General features: G+C 42.1%; 1 protein-coding gene across 11 annotated transcripts in view; it reads left to right on the top strand.

Annotated features, from left to right (window-relative positions):
* Positions 1 to 23250, top strand: part of LOC121315379 (AT-rich interactive domain-containing protein 1B-like) — a 189203-nt gene that overhangs the window by 100207 nt on the left and 65746 nt on the right. Inside the window, exons 4-6 of one of the 11 annotated variants that reach the window (XM_041249423.1) lie at positions 16664 to 16753; positions 18709 to 18808; positions 19256 to 19338. The exons of the other annotated variants lie outside the window; for them this stretch is intronic. Coding sequence (XP_041105357.1) covers positions 16664 to 16753; positions 18709 to 18808; positions 19256 to 19338 — 273 coding nt within the window. The remainder of the gene's footprint in view (positions 1 to 16663; positions 16754 to 18708; positions 18809 to 19255; positions 19339 to 23250) is intronic. 11 annotated transcript variants of the gene reach the window in all.

The following is a 23250-nucleotide window of genomic DNA, read 5'->3' as shown; positions in this document are numbered from 1 at the left end:
TCTACAAATGGAGAAACAAGAAGGGTGTTCATGGAAGGATAGCAAGGAGGAAACCACTGCTCTCTAAAAAGAACATTGCTGCCCGTCTAAAATTCGGCAAAGAGCACATAGATAAGCCCCAAGGCTTCTGGAACAATATTCTCTGGACAGACAAGTCAAAGGTAGAACTTTTTGGCCTCAATGAGAAACATTATGTTTGGTGAAAACCAAACACTTCTTTCGAACAGAAGAACCTCATCCCAACCATCAAGCATGGTGGTGGGAGTGTGATGGTTTGGGTCTGCTTTGCTGCCTCAAGACTTGGATGGCTTGCCATCATTGACACAACCATGAATTCTGCATTGTATCAGAAGATTCTAGAGGAGAATGTCAGGCCATCTGTCCGTGAGCTGAAGCTGAGCCGAAAGTGGGTCATGCAGCAAGAGAATGACCCTAAACATCCAAGCAGATCTACAAAAGAATGGCTGCAGAAGAAGAAAGTCTGCATTTTAGAATGGCCTTGTCAAAGTCCAGACCTAAACCCCATGGTAATGTTGTGGCAGGACCTGAAGCGAGCTGTCCATGCAAGGAAGCCCTCAAATGTCACCAAGTTGAAGAGGTTTTGTAAGGAGGAATGGACCAAAATTCCTCAAAACCGATGTGAGAGACTGACCAACAGTTACAGGAAACGCTTAGTTGAAGTCATTGCTGATCAAGGGGGTGCCACCAGTTACTGAATCTAAAGGTTCACATACTTTTTCACACATGGATATTGAATGTTGAATCATTTGTGGATAAATAAATGTTGAAAAAGTATCATGTTTTTGTGTCATTTGTTTAATCGGGTTATCTTTATCTATTATTAGGACTTAGATTAAGATCTAATAACATTTTCAATAACGCATTCAAAAACTTTTTCTCCACACTGTAATTCCACTTCATTTACCAAAATGAAAATAATTTATTACAGATGCAGGAAAAACACATTAACAATACACTGTGCAGCATCAAACAAGAAATCTGTCTGTGTGAATGTCATGTTTTCATTCCATTATGAGCCTACACAAAGGGAAATACATAAGTACAGTATGTTTTTGTGTAAAAGAGAAAAGATAAACATGAACTGAAGCACAATCTCATAATTACCTCATTGTATTACAGACTTAATAAATAAAGCATAACATTTCTGTTTTGCAAAACAAATACACCACCCACTTGATATATCACAGGTGTCGGGGTCCAGTATAAATCTGCTATATATCGAAGGCCGCGATACAGCGAGAGACCCATAGAAAAACAAATAGGCTAGTAACTGTACAACCACTCCCTCGTTTCATCGGGGGCATCAGGGTCCGGTATAAATCCTCTACACAACCTGCTTTTTCTCATTTTTCGTATGTAAAAAGCAGCACGCCATTTTAATTTGTACTGCGGAAGTGTCACAAAGACGGCCGGAGTGGGTGGCGTCAGACCAGAAACAGGAAAATAAACAGATAGGTGGAGTTTGGTTGAGCTGACCGAATGGCTTCGCTCAGCATTTAATGGGTGAACAGAACAGACAGAAAATAAACAGTTGTATTAAACAAAAAACACAGGACACGGCACTGGAAGCCAAAATAAACAGACAAACAAAACGGACCAAACAGACAAAACACGGTGAGCTTCTTTTAACGATTATTACTATTATTATTATTCTCTCTACCTCCGTCTCCAATCCCGTTCTCCACTCACGGAACACACAACCGCGAGTGGGTGAAACCATGCTGCTTTTACGCAGCTGTACCGAGACTCGATTGCTAATCAATCATTCAATCCCAGTGCTCGCATATTATTACATTTTACTTGCAAGTGAAGTGCTGTGCAATCCTCGTGCCTAAATACAAATATACATTTTAAACACTCATGTTACACAGACCCATTTATATCCCGTATACCAATGACTATACACCAACATTTAACACACCACACGCAACATATAACAGAAAATACACACAGGGGTGGGCACTTTTGTCACTGGAAGGTAATTGCTTCTCATCAACTTCAGTCTCCAATTAATTTCATGAGTTTAACTCTCCTTTCTCAAATGCAGAAACCCGCTGCATTGAAAGAATCCCATTCCCAACACAGGAGGCTTGTTGCTAGGGAGCTGACGTTACTGCCCTGTGACTTTTTCTAGTGCATTGCTGCCACACGTGAACACCTTGCTGGCTAAAATACAAACCGCTTCATCAAGTAGATATTTAATTTGCTTTGTGTTATCGTGCAATACGTGTGTATATGATAACAGTACGATATTAATGCTTTGTTTTTAATTGTTTTGTATATTGTTATATGTGATGTGCAATATGAAATAAAACAGTCTAAGTGTCTATGTGTATTACAGCTAAGGCATATGCAGTTAGACAATGAAAATGGGGAGCCAACTCCAGGACTGAGGGTTGGGTGTAATACTAAATTTACTATTTACAAAATATAGATGCAGTTCCAGCAGTGTATAAATCAAAATTTTGCCTGAATTGAAGTCAAAGTAGATGCTATAGCCAGAGGTGAAAGTAACTTTAATTTCTCACCAGTGTCGTGTTATTTTCAGGTACGCGTTAAAAAGTGGTACTTGGCACACTGCGCTCGCTCACTCATGCCTGAACAGCTTCCGCTAAGAAAGCAGGGAAGCACCCAGTCAAATGTGGGACGTTATGCTGTTTTTGTGTTTTACATCTATTTAAAATTGAATTTATCATATTTTCCACCATTATGAAAATAGTATGTGAATATTTATCATATGCATTACATTGGGTCTTATGCATATTTTTACTTGAGCAACTTTGCAGTGGACTTACATTCCAGGGTATCTAAAAACACACGTCTTAGCATTCAAATTACATTCCAGGGTATCTGAAAACACACGTTTTAGCATTCAAATTATATTCCAGGGTATCTGAAAACACACGTTTTAGCATTCAAATTATATTCCAGGGTATCTGAAAACACACGTTTTAGCATTCAAATTACATTCCAGGGTATCTGAAAACACACGTCTTAGCATTCAAATTACATTCCAGGGTATCTGAAAACACACGTTTTAGCATTCAAATTACATTCCAGGGTACCTAAAAACACACGTCTTTGCATTCAAATTACATTCCAGGGTATCTAAAAACATAAGAACATAAGAACATAAGAAAGTTTACAAACGAGAGGAGGCCATTCGGCCCATCTTGCTCGTTTGGTTGTTAGTAGCTTATTGATCCCAAAATCTCATCAAGCAGCTTCTTGAAGGATCCCAGGGTGTCAGCTTCAACAACATTACTGGGGAGTTGATTCCAGACCCTCACAATTCTCTGTGTAAAAAAGTGTCTCCTATTTTCTGTTCTGAATGCCCCTTTTTCTAAATTCCATTTGTGACCCCTGGTCCTTGTTTATTTTTTCAGGCTGAAAAAGTCCCTTGGGTCGACACTGTCAATACCTTTTAGAATTTTGAATGCTTGAATTAGGTCGCCACGTAGTCTTCTTTGTTCAAGACTGAACAGATTCAATTCTTTTAGCCTGTCTGCATATGACATGCCTTTTAAGCCCGGAATAATTCTGGTCGCTCTTCTTTGCACTCTTTCTAGAGCAGCAATATCTTTTTTATAGCGAGGTGACCAGAACTGAACACAATATTCAAGATGAGGTCTTACTAGTGCGTTGTACAGTTTTAACATTACTTCCCTTGATTTAAATTCAACACTTTTCACAATGTATCCGAGCATCTTGTTAGCCTTTTTTTATAGCTTCCCCACATTGCCTAGATGAAGACATTTCTGAGTCAACAAAAACTCCTAGGTCTTTTTCATAGATTCCTTCTCCAATTTCAATATCTCCCATATGATATTTATAATGTACATTTTTATTTCCTGCGTGCAGTACCTTACACTTTTCTCTATTAAATGTCATTTGCCATGTGTCTGCCCAGTTCTGAATCTTGTCTAGATCATTTTGAATGACCTTTGCTGCTGCAACAGTGTTTGCCACTCCTCCTACTTTTGTGTCGTCTGCAAATTTAACAAGTTTGCTTACTATACCAGAATCTAAATCATTAATGTAGATTAGGAATAGCAGAGGACCTAATACTGATCCCTGTGGTACACCGCTGGTTACCACACTCCATTCTGAGGTTTTTCCCAATGGGGTTGCCCTCTAAAGAAGGGGCAGTAAAAGTATCTATCTAAATAAACCATGTCATATGCTTTGCAATTATCCATTATGGATGTTGCATCCTCAAAAAAATCAAGCAAGTTAGTTAGGCACGATCTCCCTTTCCTAAAACCATGCTGACTGTCTCCCAGTACCCTGTTACCATATAGGTAATTTTCCATTTTGGATCTTATTATAGTTTCTATAAGTTTGCATATAATAGAAGTCAGGCTTACTGGTCTGTAGTTACCTGGTTCAGTTTTGTTTCCCTTTTTGTGGATCGGTATTACGTTTGCAATTTTCCAGTCTGTCGGTACCACCCCTGTGTCAAGAGACTGCTGCATGATCTTGGTTAGCGGTTTGTAAATTACTTCTTTCATTTCTTTGAGTACTACTGGGAGGATCTCATCCGGCCCAGGGGATTTGTTTATTTTAAGAGCTCCTAGTCCCTTTAACACTTCTGCCTCAGTTATGCTAAAGTTATTTAAAACTGGATAGGAACTGGATGACATGTGGGGCATGTTGTCAGTATCTTCCTTTGTAAAAACTTGTGAAAAGTAATCATTTAACATATTTGCTATTTTTTTTTTCTTCATCTACGATTTTGCCATTTGTATCTCTTAAACATTTAATCTCCTCTTTGAATGTTCTCTTGCTGTTATAATATTGGAAAAACATTTTGGAATTGGTTTTAGCTCCCTTAGCAATGTTCATTTCTATTTCTCTCTTGGCCTTTCTAACTTCCTTTTTGACTTGCATTTGCAGTTCTGTGTACTCTTTCTGTGTACTTTCTTTTTGGTCCTTTTTTAATGCTCTGTAAAGTGCCTTTTTTCGCTGAATATTTTTTTTTAATTGATCTATTAAACCATTTTGGCAATTTAGTTTTACATTTAGATTTGTCTACTTTAGGGATATAATTGTTTTGCGCCTCTAGTACTACGTTTTTGAAGAACAACCATCCTTCTTCTGTGGGTGTTTTCTCTATTTTACTCCAATCTACTTCTGTTAGTCTCTGTTTCATGCCTTCATAGTTTGCTTTTCTAAAATTGTAAACCTTAGCTTTAGTCTTTACTTTTGAGGATTTAAAAAACACTTCAAATGAGACCATGTTGTGGTCTGAGTTTGCCAGTGGTTCTCTGACCTCTGTTTTAGTTATTCTATCTTCGTTATTTGAAAAGACTAAATCAAGGCATGCCTCCCCTCTAGTGGGTGCCTTCACAAATTGTGTTAGGAAGCAGTCATTTGTCATTTCCACCATTTCTATTTCATCCTTCGCGCTACCCACCGGGTTTTCCCATTTTATTTGGGGGAAGTTGAAATCCCCCATTAGTATGGCTTCTCCTTTGCTACACACATTTCTAATGTCATTGTATAACAGATTATTTTGCTCACCGTCTGAATCTGGCGGTCTATAGCATGCTCCTATTATTATGCCTTTTGAATTTTTGTCTGTTATTCTGACCCATATTGATTCGGTTTTATTTTCTTTGTCCAGGTTTAACACCTGGGCTTCAAGACTGTTTCTTATGTATAGCGCTACCCCTCCTCCTCTTCTGTCCTGCCTGTCTTTCCTATACAGTGTATACCCACAAATATTATATTCGTCCCCATCACTCTCAGACAACCACGTTTCTGTAACACCTATCACATCATAGTTACCTGTTAGTGCAGTAGCTTCAAGTTCTAGAATTTTGTTTCTGATACTTCTAGCATTTAGATAAATACATTTAATGGTTGTCTTACCTGAGTTGTTGTTCTTGTTTTGATGCGGTCTCCCTTCTGTTTTTTTGTTGATTTCTCCCCCCTTCCTTTCTAGTTTAAATGCTTCTGAACCTGCTCGAGGATCTTTTCTCCAAGTAGACTAGTTCCCTTGTTATTTAAATGCAGTCCATCCCGTCTATACAGATAGTCCTCGTTGTAGAAAGTGGTCCAATGATCAAGATAGGTGAAGCCTTCCCGTGTGCACCACGTCTTCAGCCATTCGTTTTGATTAATTATTTCCAGCTGTCCATATGGTCCTTTGCAAGGTGCGGGTAGTATACCAGAAAATACCACAGTTTTGGTTTTTCTCTTTTAATTTCCTTCCTAGCTCTCTGAATTTGTTTTGCAGGGATTTTGGTCTGTCTCTTCCAATGTTGTTTGTACCGATGTGGACGACTACTACCGGGTCGTCTCCTGTTCGTTCTAGGAGCCTGTCCACGTTTTCAGTGATGTGCTTGACCGAGGCTCCCGGAAGGCAGCACACTGTTGTAGTAAGGGGGTCCAAACTGCGAACTGAACTTGCTGTGTTTCTCAATATGGAGTCCCCAACAATCATGACCTCCCTTCTTTTTACTGTCTTGTCACCACTGTCAATAGGGTCCTGGATGTTGTTCCTTTCATTCTCTTGTTGTTGGTTCTGCTCATCAAAATTCTGAAGTGACTCAAATCTGTTGGTTGTTTTGATTTCTGGTGGTTGTGTTTGACGAAGTTTCTTTTTTTCCCTGCTTCTGCCTACCTGAACCCAGCTGTTCTGACCTTCTATCTCCCTGGTGGCTTTCAGTCTGTTAGGGGTGATGCAGACTTCCATGAATTGTGGGTGTGCAGTTCCTCAAGATCCTGTTGCTGTCTCACTTCTTCCAGCTCCATTTCTAGCATGCTTACTAGTTTATGCAAATCCTGGATCGCGCGGCACTTTACGCACACTTGGTTTAGCTCCGCTGGGTTTTCTCGGATTTCCCACATCAAGCAGGTGTCACAGATTACTGGCTTGATGTTAAGTTAATGTGTCTTCTTCAATTACAGTTATACACTTGTGTATTTTCGACCTAATATTTTGATTGCACATTTACCAGTTTCAAAACGCTTGAGATAATGATATTTCTGTAGTTTTTTTTAAATAATGCAGAAAGATTGTGCTTCACTGAGTAGTATACAATTATGCGATGAGTTCAAAACTGCAAAGTTCAGGACTCTCCATAGAGGCACAATCGCCAGACTCCGCTGTCGCCCGCCCTGTACCAGTAGATTCACTGGAGCACGAGCAGGCTCTGCACGATTGTGATTATGCATATGCCTGGAATGATGTTTGCAGTACTTAGATGCATCAGTAATGTTGTTGAGGCTGACACCCTGGGATCCTTCAACAAGCTGCTTGAGGAGATTCTGGAATCAATAAGCTACTAACAACCAAACGAGCAAGATGGGCTGAGTGGCCTCCTCTCGTTTGTAGCCTTTCTTGTGTTCTTATCATTTGGTAACCTCCCAGAGACATTCTGTATCATTTTAACACAGTGACATTTGGCAATTTGCAATGCAGCTGGTTTACTAAATCTAGTTGCTTTCATAAATCCCTGTTAACCTAAATCAAACATCATTTCATTACAATTATCTGCCTAATTTACAGAACTGCATGTTAAATATAGCATGTTATAGAGTGCTCATTCTAAGGCTGAAATAAATGAGCGTTGCATATGGCATTTGTTACTGTTTTAATTATTTGGATACATTTCTTCCCAATTTGGAGCTGATATCTTTGAATGATGAGCCTTATTGGCTGACGCTGTATATGGAGACCTGTATGTTATCATCTCTCAATAGCACATGAAGACCAGTGCTCTATGAACCAATCAATTGCGGTGAATAAACTTCAGTTATTCATACAGCTTTTTTTCTATTGTTCTACACTGTAGATCCAGGTGGATTGTGGGTATCAAACAGTAACAATGAACTCTTTTGTGGCAGTCACTTTACAGAGAGTTAGGCCTCCACATGTTAGGACTCAGAAACAGTAAAATAACCCTCAACACAGCACACCAGTTAACCAGGTCCAGCCTCATTTCGGTGTGAATTATTCCCTTACGTACAGTAAAGCACTGCTCCTATTTGTTTTAGTTTGGTTTTCTGGAAGAGTCCAGGGCTCAACTCATCTAATGAATAATAACGAGCTGCAGTGCCAGCTCTACTCATCTAATGAACGATAACGAGCTGCAGTGCCAGCTCAACTCACCTGATGAACAGTAACGAGCTGCAGTGCCAGCTCAACTCATCTGATGAACAGTAACGAGCTGCAGTGCCAGCTCAACTCATCTGATGAACAATAACGAGCTGCAGTGCCAGCTGATGAACAGTAACGAGCTGCAGTGCCAGCTCTACTCACCTGATGAACAATAACGAGCTGCAGTGCCAGCTCTACTCATCTAATGAACAGTAACGAGCTGCAGTGCCAGCTCAACTCATCTAATGAACAGTAACGAGCTGCAGTGCCAGCTCAACTCATTTAATGAACAGTAACGAGCTGCAGTGCCAGCTCTACTCACCTGATGAACAATAACGAGCTGCAGTGCCAACTCTACTCATCTGATGAACAGTAACGAGCTGCAGTGCCAGCTCAACTCATCTGATGAACAGTAACGAGCTGCAGTGCCAGCTCAACTCATCTGATGAACAGTAACGAGCTGCAGTGCCAGCTCAACTCATCTGATGAACAGTAACGAGCTGCAGTGCCAGCTCAACTCATCTGATGAACAGTAACGAGCTGCAGTGCCAGCTCAACTCATCTGATGAACAGTAACGAGCTGCAGTGCCAGCTCTACTCATCTGATGAACAATAACAGTAACGAGCTGCAGTGCCAGCTCTACTCATCTGATGAACAATAACGAGCTGCAGTGCCAGCTCAACTCATCTAATGAACAATAACGAGCTGCAGTGCCAGCTCAACTCATCTGATGAACAGTAACGAGCTGCAGTGCCAGCTCAACTCATCTGATGAACAGTAACGAGCTGCAGTGCCAGCTCAACTCATCTGATGAACAGTAACGAGCTGCAGTGCCAGCTCTACTCATCTGATGAACAGTAACGAGCTGCAGTGCCAGCTCAACTCATCTGATGAACAGTAACGAGCTGCAGTGCCAGCTCTACTCATCTGATGAACAGTAACGAGCTGCAGTGCCAGCTCTACTCATCTGATGAACAATAACGAGCTGCAGTGCCAGCTCAACTCATCTGATGAACAGTAACGAGCTGCAGTGCCAGCTCAACTCATCTGATGAACAGTAACGAGCTGCAGTGCCAGCTCAACTCATCTGATGAACAATAACGAGCTGCAGTGCCAGCTCAACTCATCTGATGAACAGTAACGAGCTGCAGTGCCAGCTCAACTCATCTGATGAACAGTAACGAGCTGCAGTGCCAGCTCAACTCATCTGATGAACAGTAACGAGCTGCAGTGCCAGCTCAACTCATCTGATGAACAGTAACGAGCTGCAGTGCCAGCTCAACTCATCTGATGAACAGTAACGAGCTGCAGTGCCAGCTCAACTCATCTGATGAACAGTAACGAGCTGCAGTGCCAGCTCAACTCACCTGATGAACAATAACGAGCTGCAGTGCCAGCTCAACTCACCTGATGAACAGTAACGAGCTGCAGTGCCAGCTCTACTCACCTGATGAACAATAACGAGCTGCAGTGGCACCTCAAGTCTCTGATGATAACGAGCTGCAGTGAGAACAACACAAACTGAGCTGCAGTGCCAGCTCTAGTCATCATTATTCCAGTTTCTAACAATGCTTATACCATCATAGACGCATCTTAATCTCAAGTAATGATTGAAGAGAGCGCTTGAGGAACCTTCTGGAGGAGTAACTTCATTATGAAACGTTTTTGGTACATTGAGTGAGAGTTTAACTTGTCATTTATATTTTTATAAAAATAAAGTGTAATAATCCAATAGAGCAATGTGCTTTTTTCATACTTGACTTCTTTGCAGTTATTACAAGTAAATTACAGATCGTGCATATTTCAATTACACATTCATTATTTACGTTACATTTCAGCAATTCCATTGGTATTGAAACATATCTTTAATTTGGTTAAATAGTGGGTTTAGTAGCTACTGTATTTTTTGGTTGCCATACCAGAAAATCTACTATTCAAATTGAGCAATTTGTTCCCAAAGATGAAGGCTGTGCCGTGTGGTAGTTGAACGCGAAGTGTATGGTTATCTATTTATTTATTTATTGCTTTTTAAACTTTCTTTAAAATTGGTCTAATTGATCAAATGTTTGAACCGCTGTACAGCGTTTGACTACAGGGACTGTTTCTATGAATTCAGTATCGTCAATTTAAAGAGTAACTAGCAGGGTTCCAAAAAAAAAAAAAGCTGCAGTGCCAGCTCTACTCATCTGATGAACATAACGAGCTGCAGTGTCATTTTTTCTTTTCATTCTTAATACCCTGACAACTTTTTACACTTAGAACTTTAAAGTCTGTTTCAAAGCTCTTTTCAAAATGTCTGCTCTGGTGCACTGATAGTGTAAGGATTGTTGCTCACATCTGATGTCAGTAACAGCTGCAGTGCCAGCTCAACTCATCTGATGAACAGTAAAGCTGCAGTGCCAGCTCAACTCGTGATGAACAGTAACGAGCTGCAGTGCCAGCTCAACTCATCTGATGCTTTTAACGAGCTGCAGTGCCATTTCAACTGCACTGATTAACGAGCTGCAGATCTCAAACCCCAGTGCACTAGAGCAGGCATTTTGAAAATAGCTTTGAAACAGACTTTAAAGTTATAAGTGTAAAAGGTTGTCAGGGTGTTAACAATGAAAAGAGAAATGTCAGATACATTCAAGAGGTCCAAGCTGCATGCCTGCTGCTTCTACTCAAAATCCAAAATGAACAATAAATCCAAAATATGCACAAAATTTAAATCGAATGCATAGAAATATAAATAGCAGTTTTGCTGCACAGCTTGTCTGCCTCCCCTCCCACCACCCTTAAAACTTCCATTAACAACTACATTTCCCAGAATACAGTGTCTTGAGTTACTAAGATACTGTACACAAGACAAACCAGCCCATGCATTTATACTGGCATTTTATCATGTTCACTGAGTAACATAATTAATGTGCAGAGTCAGTGTGACACCTTGAAAGAAATGTGCTGAGCCGATGAAGAACACACGCGTGGCTGTACAGGAGTTCAAAGTAACATTGCAGTTAAAATGAATCCCTACCCCATTACCAGTAAAGACTGTACAGTATTGAGATTATGATGACTTCAAGGTAGTGTTGCATTTTACTCTATCAGTGTTAAAATGAGAGGGTGCTACTCCCAGGCCCTAAACCTTATCGTACATTATTTACACAGTGGCTGTAGCATCACATAACATTGCAGTTAAAATGAATCCCTACCCCATTACCAGTAAAGACTGTACAGTATTGAGATTATGATGACTTCAAGGTAGTGTTGCATTTTACTCTATCAGTGTTAAAATGAGAGGGTGCTACTCCCAGGCCCTAAACCTTATCGTACATTATTTACACAGTTATAGCATCACATGGGGACCTAGAACGCTATATTTTTCTGAACCCCATTGCTTACTCTTCAAGTGCCTGGAATTGACTGCTTTTATTAAATTGCTTTTTTTTGTTTCTCAGTTATTTCAGTTAATAGCTTGATTTTCTTAGTTGTGAATGTTGTATGCGTGCCAGTGGATTATGGCAAAGAAATCAGAATCTCTCCTGTTTGTGTTTATACAAAAGGGCTGTGTGTTTGTAAAGGGCGCTGAGTCTATAGATTGCTTCTATACAAACCTGGAAATCAGAATCTCTCCTGTGTGTTTGTAAAGGGCGCTGAGTCTATAGATTGCTTCTATACAAACCTGGAAATCAGAATCTCTCCTGTGTGTTTGTAAAGGACGCTGAGTCTATAGATTGCTTCTATACAAACCTGGAAATCAGAATCTCTCCTGTGTGTTTGTAAAGGGCGCTGAGTCTATAGATTGCTTCTATACAAACCTGGAAATCAGAATCTCTCCTGTATGTTTGTAAAGGGCGCTGAGTCTATAGATTGCTTCTATACAAACCTGGAAATCAGAATCTCTCCTGTGTGTTTGTAAAGGGCGCTGAGTCTATAGATTGCTTCTATACAAACCTGGAAATCAGAATCTCTCCTGTGTGTTTGTAAAGGGCGCTGAGTCTATAGATTGCTTCTATACAAACCTGGAAATCAGAATCTCTCCTGTGTGTTTGTAAAGGGCGCTGAGTCTATAGATTGCTTCTATACAAACCTGGAAATCAGAATCTCTCCTGTGTGTTTGTAAAGGGCGCTGAGTCTATAGATTGCTTACATGCAAACCTGGAAATCAGAATCTCTCCTGTGTGTTTGTAAAGGGCGCTGAGTCTATAGATTGCTTCTATACAAACCTGGCAATCAGAATCTCTCCTGTGTGTTTGTAAAGGGCGCTGAGTCTATAGATTGCTTCTATACAAACATGGAAATCAGAATCTCTCCTGTGTGTTTGTAAAGGGCGCTGAGTCTATAGATTGCTTCTATACAAACCTGGAAATCAGAATCTCTCCTGTGTGTTTGTAAAGGGCGCTGAGTCTATAGATTGCTTCTATACAAACCTGGAAATCAGAATCTCTCCTGTGTGTTTGTAAAGGGCGCTGAGTCTATAGATTGCTTCTATACAAACCTGGAAATCAGAATCTCTCCTGTGTGTTTGTAAAGGGCACTGAGTCTATAGATTGCTTCTATGCAAACCTGGAAATCAGAATCTCTCCTGTGTGTTTATAAAGGGCACTGAGTCTATAGATTGCTTACATGCAAACCTGGCAATCAGAATCTCTCCTGTGTGTTTGTAAAGGGCACTGAGTCTATAGATTGCTTCTATACAAACCTGGAAATCAGAATCTCTCCTGTGTGTTTGTAAAGGGCACTGAGTCTATAGATTGCTTCTATGCAAACCTGGAAATCAGAATCTCTCCTGTGTGTTTGTAAAGGGTGCTGAGTCTATAGATTGCTTACATGCAAACCTGGAAATCAGAATCTCTCCTGTGTGTTTGTAAAGGGTGCTGAGTCTATAGATTGCTTACATGCAAACCTGGAAATCAGAATCTCTCCTGTGTGTTTGTAAAGGGCGCTGAGTCTATAGATTGCTATACAAACCTGGAAATCAGAATCTCTCCTGTGTGGTAAAGGGTGCTGAGTCTATAGATTGCTTACATGCAAACCTGGAAATCAGAATCTCTCCTGTGTGTTTGTAAAGGGCGCTGAGTCTATAGATTGCTTACATGCAAACCTGGAAATCAGAATCTCTCCTGTGTGTTTGTAAAGGGCGCTGAGTCTATAGATTGCTTACATGCAAACCTGGAAATCAGAATCTCTCCTGTGTGTTTGTAAAGGGCGCTGAGTCTATAGATTGCTTACATGCAAACCTGGAAATCAGAATCTCTCCTGTGTGTTTGTAAAGGGCGCTGAGTCTATAGATTGCTTACATGCAAACCTGGAAATCAGAATCTCTCCTGTGTGTTTGTAAAGGGCGCTGAGTCTATAGATTGCTTCTATACAAACCTGGAAATCAGAATCTCTCCTGTGTGTTTGTAAAGGGCGCTGAGTCTATAGATTGCTTACATGCAAACCTGGAAATCAGAATCTCTCCTGTGTGTTTGTAAAGGGCGCTGAGTCTATAGATTGCTTCTATACAAACCTGGAAATCAGAATCTCTCCTGTGTGTTTGTAAAGGGCGCTGAGTCTATAGATTGCTTACATGCAAACCTGGAAATCAGAATCTCTCCTGTGTGTTTGTAAAGGGCGCTGAGTCTATAGATTGCTTCTATACAAACCTGGAAATCAGAATCTCTCCTGTGTGTTTGTAAAGGGCGCTGAGTCTATAGATTGCTTACATGCAAACCTGGAAATCAGAATCTCTCCTGTGTGTTTAAAGGGCGCTAAAGGGCAACCTGAAATCAGTCTATACAAAGAGGGCGCTGAGTCTATAGATTGCTTACATGCAAACCTGGAAATCAGAATCTCTCCTGTGTGTTTATAAAGGGCGCTGAGTCTATAGATTGCTTCTATACAAACCTGGCAATCAGAATCTCTCCTGTGTGTTTGTAAAGGGCGCTGAGTCTATAGATTGCTTCTATACAAACCTGGAAATCAGAATCTCTCCTGTGTGTTTGTAAAGGGCACTGAGTCTATAGATTGCTTCTATGCAAACCTGGAAATCAGAATCTCTCCTGTGTGTTTGTAAAGGGTGCTGAGTCTATAGATTGCTTACATGCAAACCTGGAAATCAGAATCTCTCCTGTGTGTTTGTAAAGGGTGCTGAGTCTATAGATTGCTTCTATACAAACCTGGAAATCAGAATCTCTCCTGTGTGTTTGTAAAGGGGCTGAGTCTATAGATTGCTATAGAATCTCTCCTGCTTGAGTCTATAGATGCTTACATGCAAACCTGGAAATCAGAATCTCTCCTGTGTGTTTTAAAGGGCGCTGAGTCTATAGATTGCTTCTATACAAACCTGGAAATCAGAATCTCTCCTGTGTGTTTGTAAAGGGCGCTGAGTCTATAGATTGCTTCTATACAAACCTGGAAATCAGAATCTCTCCTGTGTGTTTGTAAAGGGCACTGAGTCTATAGATTGCTTACATGCAAACCTGGAAATCAGAATCTCTCCTGTGTGTTTGTAAAGGGCACTGAGTCTATAGATTGCTTACATGCAAACCTGGCAATCAGAATCTCTCCTGTGTGTTTATAAAGGGCTGAGTCTATAGATTGCTTACATGCAAACCTGGAAATCAGAATCTCTCCTGTGTGTTTGCTGAGTCTATAGATTGCAATGCAAACCTGGAAATCAGAATCTCTCCTATGTGTTTGTAAAGGGCACTGAGTCTATAGATTGCTTACATGCAAACCTGGAAATCAGAATCTCTCCTGTGTGTTTGTAAAGGGCGCTGAGTCTATAGATTGCTTCTATACAAACCTGGAAATCAGAATCTCTCCTGTGTGTTTGTAAAGGGCGCTGAGTCTATAGATTGCTTCTGTACAAACCTGGAAATCAGAATCTCTCCTGTGTGTTTGTAAAGGGCGCTGAGTCTATAGATTGCTTACATACAAACCTGGAAATCAGAATCTCTCCTGTGTGTTTGTAAAGGGCGCTGAGTCTATAGATTGCTTACATGCAAACCTGGAAATCAGAATCTCTCCTGTGTGTTTGTAAAGGGCGCTGAGTCTATAGATTGCTTACATGCAAACCTGGAAATCAGAATCTCTCCTGTGTGTTTGTAAAGGGCGCTGAGTCTATAGATTGCTTACATGCAAACCTGGAAATCAGAATCTCTCCTGTGTGTTTGTAAAGGGCACTGAGTCTATAGATTGCTTACATGCAAACCTGGCAATCAGAATCTCTCCTGTGTGTTTGTAAAGGGCGCTGAGTCTATAGATTGCTTCTATACAAACCTGGCAATCAGAATCTCTCCTGTGTGTTTGTAAAGGGCACTGAGTCTATAGATTGCTTCTATACAAACCTGGAAATCAGAATCTCTCCTGTGTGTTTGTAAAGGGCGCTGAGTCTATAGATTGCTTCTATACAAACCTGGCAATCAGAATCTCTCCTGTGTGTTTGTAAAGGGCGCTGAGTCTATAGATTGCTTCTATACAAACCTGGCAATCAGAATCTCTCCTGTGTGTTTGTAAAGGGCGCTGAGTCTATAGATTGCTTCTATACAAACCTGGCAATCAGAATCTCTCCTGTGTGTTTGTAAAGGGCGCTGAGTCTATAGATTGCTTCTGTACAAACCTGGCAATCAGAATCTCTCCTGTGTGTTTGTAAAGGGCACTGAGTCTATAGATTGCTTCTATACAAACCTGGCAATCAGAATCTCTCCTGTGTGTTTGTAAAGGGCACTGAGTCTTTAGATTGCTTCTATACAAACCTGGAAATCAGAATCTCTCCTGTGTGTTTGTAAAGGGTGCTGAGTCTATAGATTGCTTCTATACAAACCTGGAAATCAGAATCTCTCCTGTGTGTTTGTAAAGGGCGCTGATTCTGCTCAGCATGCCACATCTCAAGTCAGTGACATTTTCCAGCCAGTTCTATTTGAAAATCCTGTTCCTGTTCTTTGAGGTAGAAATTCACTTGACTCTGAGTACGTTTCTAAGGCTTATGCTCTAATATCAATTAGCTGCTCTTGCAGTTCCAAAACATACCATTCAAAATAATTTTCTTAAAACTAATTTCCAGTAATTGTTCAGTTATGTGAATTCGAGGAAAAGAAGAAGTGGGATGCTAATGCAATTACTTATCCTTCACCCCCCTCACTGTGAGGTGTCAGTTTGATCGAGACACAGAAGCCGAATCTCCTGGCTGTTCAGCAGTGCAGTGTAGCTGTGGAGCCTGTGTTATTGTGCCAGAATGCGCTCAGACCAGGGCTTGTTGAACCAGGTGCTGGGCCAGGCAAAAACCAAGTCTTATCAGGAAAGTCCCCATAATGCACAAAAACAGACCAAAGTGGTTCTGTCAATCTGTTGCAACCGTGTTTTAACCTAGAAGAAATATCAATGGTGCAGTCCACACACTAACTGTGTTTTAACCTAGAAGAAATATTAATGGTGCAGTCCACACACTTTGTCATAGTGTCTGACATGACATTCCCCTTGGATTATGCCCCGAGAATGCTTTGTTTTTGTTTACAATCTGCCGTGTCTAGTTTTGTGTGTAATCAATGAAAACCTTTTAACTCCAGGCAGCCAGGTGGCCCCTCAAACTCCGGGTCATCAGTCTGAACCCGGATCACACCCTACAATCAACCAGACCACAGTGTCTCAGGAGAGAGGTAGGCTTTTTTGCTTATTTAAGGAAAAATCTAATGATGTGAAGAAAGCAAACCACATGAGAGTGAATCTTACAGGGATATATAGTTAATTCATAAAATAAACTAGTGTTCCTGTGAGAAACAAACAGGTCAACAAACCGGAACCATGTGAGAAGAGGACACGTTCTCTAATACCAGCCTCAGCCCTGGTAACGAGGAGGCGTGCTCCAATACCAGCCTCAGCCCTGGTAACGAGGAGGCGTGCTCCAATACCAGCCTCAGCCCCGGTAACGAGGACGCGTGCTCTAATACCAGCTTCAGCCCCGGTAACGAGGACGCGTGCTCCAATACCAGCCTCAGCCCTGATGACGAGGAGGCGTGCTCTAATACCAGCCTCAGCCCCGGTAACGAGGACGGGTGCTCTAATACCAGCCTCAGCCCTGGTAACGAGGAGGCGTGCTCTAATACCAGCCTCAGCCCTGGTAACGAGGAGGCGTGCTCTAATACTAGCCTCAGCCCCGATGACAAGGAGGCGTGCTCTAATACCAGCCTCAGCCCCGGTAACGAGGAGGCGTGCTCTAATACCAGCCTCAGCCCTGGTAACGAGGACGGGTGCTCTAATACCAGTCTCAGCCCTGGTAACGAGGAGGCGTGCTCTAATACCAGTCTCAGCCCTGGTAACGAGGACGCCTGCTCTAATACCAGCCGCAGCCCTGGTAACGAGGAGGCGTGCTCTAATACCAGCCGCAGCCCTGGTAACGAGGAGGCGTGCTCTAATACCAGCCTCGGCCCTGGTGACGAGGACGCGTGCTCTAATACCAGCCTCGGCCCTGGTGACGAGGACGCGTGCTCCAATACCAGCCTCGGCCCTGGTGACGAGGACGCGTGCTCCAATACCAGCCTCGGCCCTGGTGACGAGGACGCGTGCTCCAATACCAGCCTCGGCCCTGGTGACGAGGACGCGTGCTCCAATACCAGCCTCGGCCCTGGTGACGAGGACGCGTGCTCCAATACCAGCCTCGGCCCTGGTGACGAGGAGGCGTGCTCCAATACCAGCCTCGGCCCTGGTGACGAGGAGGCGTGCTCCAATACCAGCCTCGGCCCTGGTGACGAGGAGGCGTGCTCCAATACCAGCCTCGGCCCTGGTGACGAGGAGGCGTGCTCCAATACCAGCCTCGGCCCTGGTGACGAGGAGGCGTGCTCCAATACCAGCCTCGGCCCTGGTGACGAGGAGGCGTGCTCCAATACCAGGCTCGGCCCTGGTGACGAGGAGGCGTGCTCTAATACCAGCCTCGGCCCTGGTGACGAGGACGCGTGCTCTAATACCAGCCTCGGCCCTGGTGACGAGGACGCGTGCTCTAATACCAGCCTCGGCCCTGGTGACGAGGACGCGTGCTCTAATACCAGCCTCGGCCCTGGTGACGAGGACGCGTGCTCTAATACCAGCCTCGGCCCTGGTGACGAGGACGCGTGCTCTAATACCGTAAGCACTCTTGCTGAATGCATTTACTGTAATGCTGTGTTCAATAAAAAAAGCAAGACATTTCAATTTCTGTCATACATCAGCTCTCTCATAGGTATGAATACAACCCATTACCACGTGACAGAGGAACACTCGAGCTACAGTGATAGTTTAAAATATGCACTTAGCAGGGCCAATCACACAGCAGCAACTAAATGACCATCTGGATTTGGAAAACACTGCCATAGACTGTGGTACTACTGGTTTATAAAGCACAACTTTGTACTAATGAATGTTTAATTGAAGCATGTACATTTAAAGCCATATCGATCAATAATCGATCAATCAATTCATTGTTGCCCCGCTATTTTTTATGGTAAATAAAGCAGGCATTTCAAAGTAATGTTGATGGTTTGTAGATGTATTCCTGAAATCGATGGTGCCTGTTGGGTTATGGGAGCGCTGTCAGGGAAGTGAATGATGAATAGTCTCTGCTTCTCTGCTTTGTGTTCAGGTTTTCTGCCTGGCATGCAGCGGAACCCTCCGATGTCCCAGTATGCAACTCAGCAGTCTGGACCCTCCATGTCCCAACACCCTTCGCCTGGAGGCCAGGTGTATCCTGCGATGGGTCCAATGTCCCAACATGCAACTCAGCAGTCTGGACCCTCCATGTCCCAACACCCTTCGCTTGGAGGCCAGGTGCATCCTGCGATGGGTCCAATGTCCCAACATGCAACTCAGCAGTCTGGACCCTCCATGTCCCAACACCCTTCGCCTGGAGGCCAGCTGCATCCTGCGATGGGTCCAATGTCCCAACATGCAACTCAGCAGTCTGGACCCTCCATGTCCCAACACCCTTCGCCTGGAGGCCAGCTGCATCCTGCGATGGGTCCAATGTCCCAACATGCAACTCAGCAGTCTGGACCCTCCATGTCCCAACACCCTTCGCCTGGAGGCCAGGTGTATCCTGCGATGGGTCCAATGTCCCAATATGCAACTCAGCAGTCTGGACCCTCCATGTCCCAACACCCTTCGCCTGGGATGGGATGGCAACTCAGCAGTCTGCATCCCAACACCCTTCGCTGGGATGGGGGTGGCTCCAGCGGCACTTATGGGCCTCAGAGTGGACACTATGGACCTCAAGGTAGGGATGATCTGGAGTGAGCCAGGAGGAAGTCCTTTCGTTGAGAGCACTCAAGGTATAGAGACAGCTCTGCTGCTGTCAAAGCCTCCCTCTGCAGTCATACCCCAAGCACCCAATTCTCTGCTGAGTCAGCAGGTTTTGTGTGTATTGTGTTCATCTACAGCTAGCCTTTGAAGTCCAGAGCAGCAAATAATAGCTGATTCTTGTTATCTCTGTCTCCAGTGGATTTGTTACAGTTTAAAACAACTTTTGACCGGCAAGTTTTACATGCTTTTGCGTGGAATTAATTGTCTAGTGACAGAAGCAGGTTGCATTATAGATATTGTTCTAGTGATCTTTCCTTCCTAATGAATCACTGCAGAATATCATAGAACTATTTGCTGGGGTTTTTATGCTTTATATGCTTAGGGTTATTAAGTGCCATCAGTGGTTCCATTATTTTCAAGAGGAGCCTGTATTTGAGGTTTTATTTATAGGATTGAAACACTGGGTATATGTTTCAACTGATGCCCTCTTCTTTGGTTCAATCTCATTCGATAGGGTCATTGTTTTAACACTGTATCTTATAAAAGGTGATACGCTTTTGCTGCCAGCTAACTTCATTTAACCCCATGAATAAAAGCGCTGCATTATAATATGCATATCATTCTGCAGCTGAGTCTTCCAGCATCGTAGAGTGAAATACAGAGCTATCCTTCTTCACGTGTTGCTGCAACTGTTTAAATGACTGACCTGTATTTTTCTTTTTATTGTTAACATCCTGACAACGTTTTACACTTATAACTAAAGCATGTTTTAAAGCACTTTTCAAAATGGCACTGGGGTTTGAGATCTGTCCTCTAAATGACTGCAGGAAGAGCGATTAAAAAAAAAAAAAAAAAAAGTGCTCTGGCCTTTCTGTTCCATGACACATTATGGATTGTTATTGCTGTGTTACCTGTTTGACAATATGGGCAATAATCCTCCCACTATCAGTGCACTAGAGCAGTATATGTTATAAGAGTAGAGCAGGGCTTCAGAAGATTCATGCTAGCTGCTAGTCAGACTATCATGAATACAGTGATTTCAGAAGATTCACGCTAGCTGCTATTCAGACTGTATCATGATGACAGTGATTTCAGAAGATTCATGCTAGCTGCTAAGATATCAAGATTCTGCTAGCTGCAGTCAGACTGTATCATGATGACAGTGATTTCAGAAGATTCATGCTAGCTGCTAGTCAGACTGTATCATGATGACAGTGATTTCAGAAGCAGCTGCTATTCAGACTGTATCATGATGACAGTGATTTCAGAAGATTCATGCTAGCTGCTATCAGTATCATGATGACAGTGATTTCAGAAGATTCATGCTAGCTAGCTCCTAGATTCAGACTGCTATCATGATGACAGTGATTTCAGAAGATTCATGCTAGCTGCTATTCAGACTGTATCATGATGACAGTGATTTCAGAAGATTCATGCTAGCTGCTAGTCAGACTGTATCATGATGACAGTGATTTCAGAAGATTCATGCTAGCTGCTAGTCAGACTGTATCATGATGACAGTGATTTCAGAAGATTCATGCTAGCTGCTAGTCAGACTGTATCATGATGACAGTGATTTCAGAAGATTTCAGCTGCTCAGACTGTATCTGCTAGATTCATGCTAGCTGCTATTCAGACTGTATCATGATGACAGTGATTTCAGAAGATTCATGCTAGCTGCTAGTCAGACTGTATCATGATGACAGTGATTTCAGAAGATTCATGCTAGCTGCTCAGACTGTATCATGATGACAGTGATTTCAGAAGATTCATGCTAGCTGCTATTCAGACTGTATCATTCAGTGATTTCAGAAGATTCATGCTAGCTGCTATTCAGACTGTATCATGATGACAGTGATTTCAGAAGATTCATGCTAGCTGCTATTCAGACTGTATCATGATGACAGTGATTTCAGAAGATTCATGCTAGCTGCTAGTCAGACTGTATCATGATGACAGTGATTTCAGAAGATTCATGCTAGCTGCTATTCAGACTGTATCATGATGACAGTGATTTCAGAAGATTCATGCTAGCTGCTATTCAGACTGTATCATGATGACAGTGATTTCAGAAGATTCATGCTAGCTGCTATTCAGACTGTATCATGATGACAGTGATTTCAGAAGATTCATGCTAGCTGCTATTCAGACTGTATCATGATGACAGTGATTTCAGAAGATTCAGCTGCTCAGAGTATCTGCAGTGATTCATTCATGACTGTATCATGATGACAGTGATTTCAGAAGATTCATGCTAGCTGCTATTACTGTATCATGATGACAGTATTCAGCTACTCAGACTGTATCATGATGACAGTGATTTCAGAAGATTCATGCTAGCTGCTATTCAGATTTAAAGCACTTTTTCTATCATGATGACAGTGATTTCAGAAGATTCATGCTAGCTGCTATTCAGACTGTATCATGATGACAGTGATTTCAGAAGATTCATGCTAGCTGCTATTCAGACTGTATCATGATGACAGTGATTTCAGAAGATTCATGCTAGCTGCTATTCAGACTGTATCATGATGACAGTGATTTCAGAAGATTCATGCTAGCTGCTATTCAGACTGTATCATGATGACAGTGATTTCAGAAGATTTCAGCTGCTAGCTGTATCATGATAGTGATTTCAGACTGTCAGACTGTATCATGATGACAGTGATTTCAGAAGATTCATGCTAGCTGCTATTCAGACTGTATCATGATGACAGTGATTTCAGAAGATTCATGCTAGCTGCTATTCAGACTGTATCATGATGACAGTGATTTCAGAAGATTCTATGCTAGCTGCAGTGATTTCAGAAGATTCATGCTAGCTGCTAGTTCATTTCAGAAGATTCACTGTATCATGTATCATGATGACAGTGATTTCAGAAGATTCATGCTAGCTGCTATTCAGACTGTATCATGATGGCAGTGATTTCAGAAGATTCATGCTAGCTGCTATTCAGACTGTATCATGATCAGTGATTTCAGAAGATTCATGCTAGCTGCTATTCAGACTGTATCATGATGACAGTGATTTCAGAAGATTCGTGCTAGCTGCTATTCAGACTGTATCATGATGACAGTGATTTCAGAAGATTCGTGCTAGCTGCTATTCAGACTGTATCATGATGACAGTGATTTCAGAAGATTCATGCTAGCTGCTATTCAGACTGTATCATGATGACAGTGATTTCAGAAGATTCATGCTAGCTGCTATTCAGACTGTATCATGATGGCAGTGATTTCAGAAGATTCATGCTAGCTGCTATTCAGACTGTATCATGATGACAGTGATTTCAGAAGATTCATGCTAGCTGCTATTCAGACTGTATCATGATGACAGTGATTTCAGAAGATTCATGCTAGCTGCTAGTCAGACTGTATCATGATGACAGTGATTTCAGAAGATTCATGCTAGCTGCTATTCAGACTGTATCATGACAGTGATTTCAGAAGATTTCAGAGTCAGATATCATGCTAGCTGCTAGCTGCTATTCAGACTGTATCATGATGACAGTGATTTCAGAAGATTCATGCTAGCTGCTATTCAGACTGTATCATGATGACAGTGATTTCAGAAGATTCATGCTAGCTGCTAGTCAGACTGTATCATGATGACAGTGATTTCAGAAGATTCATGCTAGCTGCTAGTCAGACTGTATCATGATGACAGTGATTTCAGAAGATTCATGCTAGCTGCTATTCAGACTGTATCATGATGACAGTGATTTCAGAAGATTCATGCTAGCTGCTATTCAGACTGTATCATGATGACAGTGATTTCAGAAGATTCATGCTAGCTGCTATTCAGACTGTATCATGATGACAGTGATTTCAGAAGATTCATGCTAGCTGCTATTCAGACTGTATCATGATGACAGTGATTTCAGAA

The sequence above is a fragment of the Polyodon spathula genome, chromosome 5, assembly GCF_017654505.1.
Source record: "Polyodon spathula isolate WHYD16114869_AA chromosome 5, ASM1765450v1, whole genome shotgun sequence".
In the NCBI taxonomy this organism is placed as follows: domain Eukaryota; kingdom Metazoa; phylum Chordata; class Actinopteri; order Acipenseriformes; family Polyodontidae; genus Polyodon; species Polyodon spathula.
This window is presented reverse-complemented; position numbering and strand designations above follow the sequence as displayed.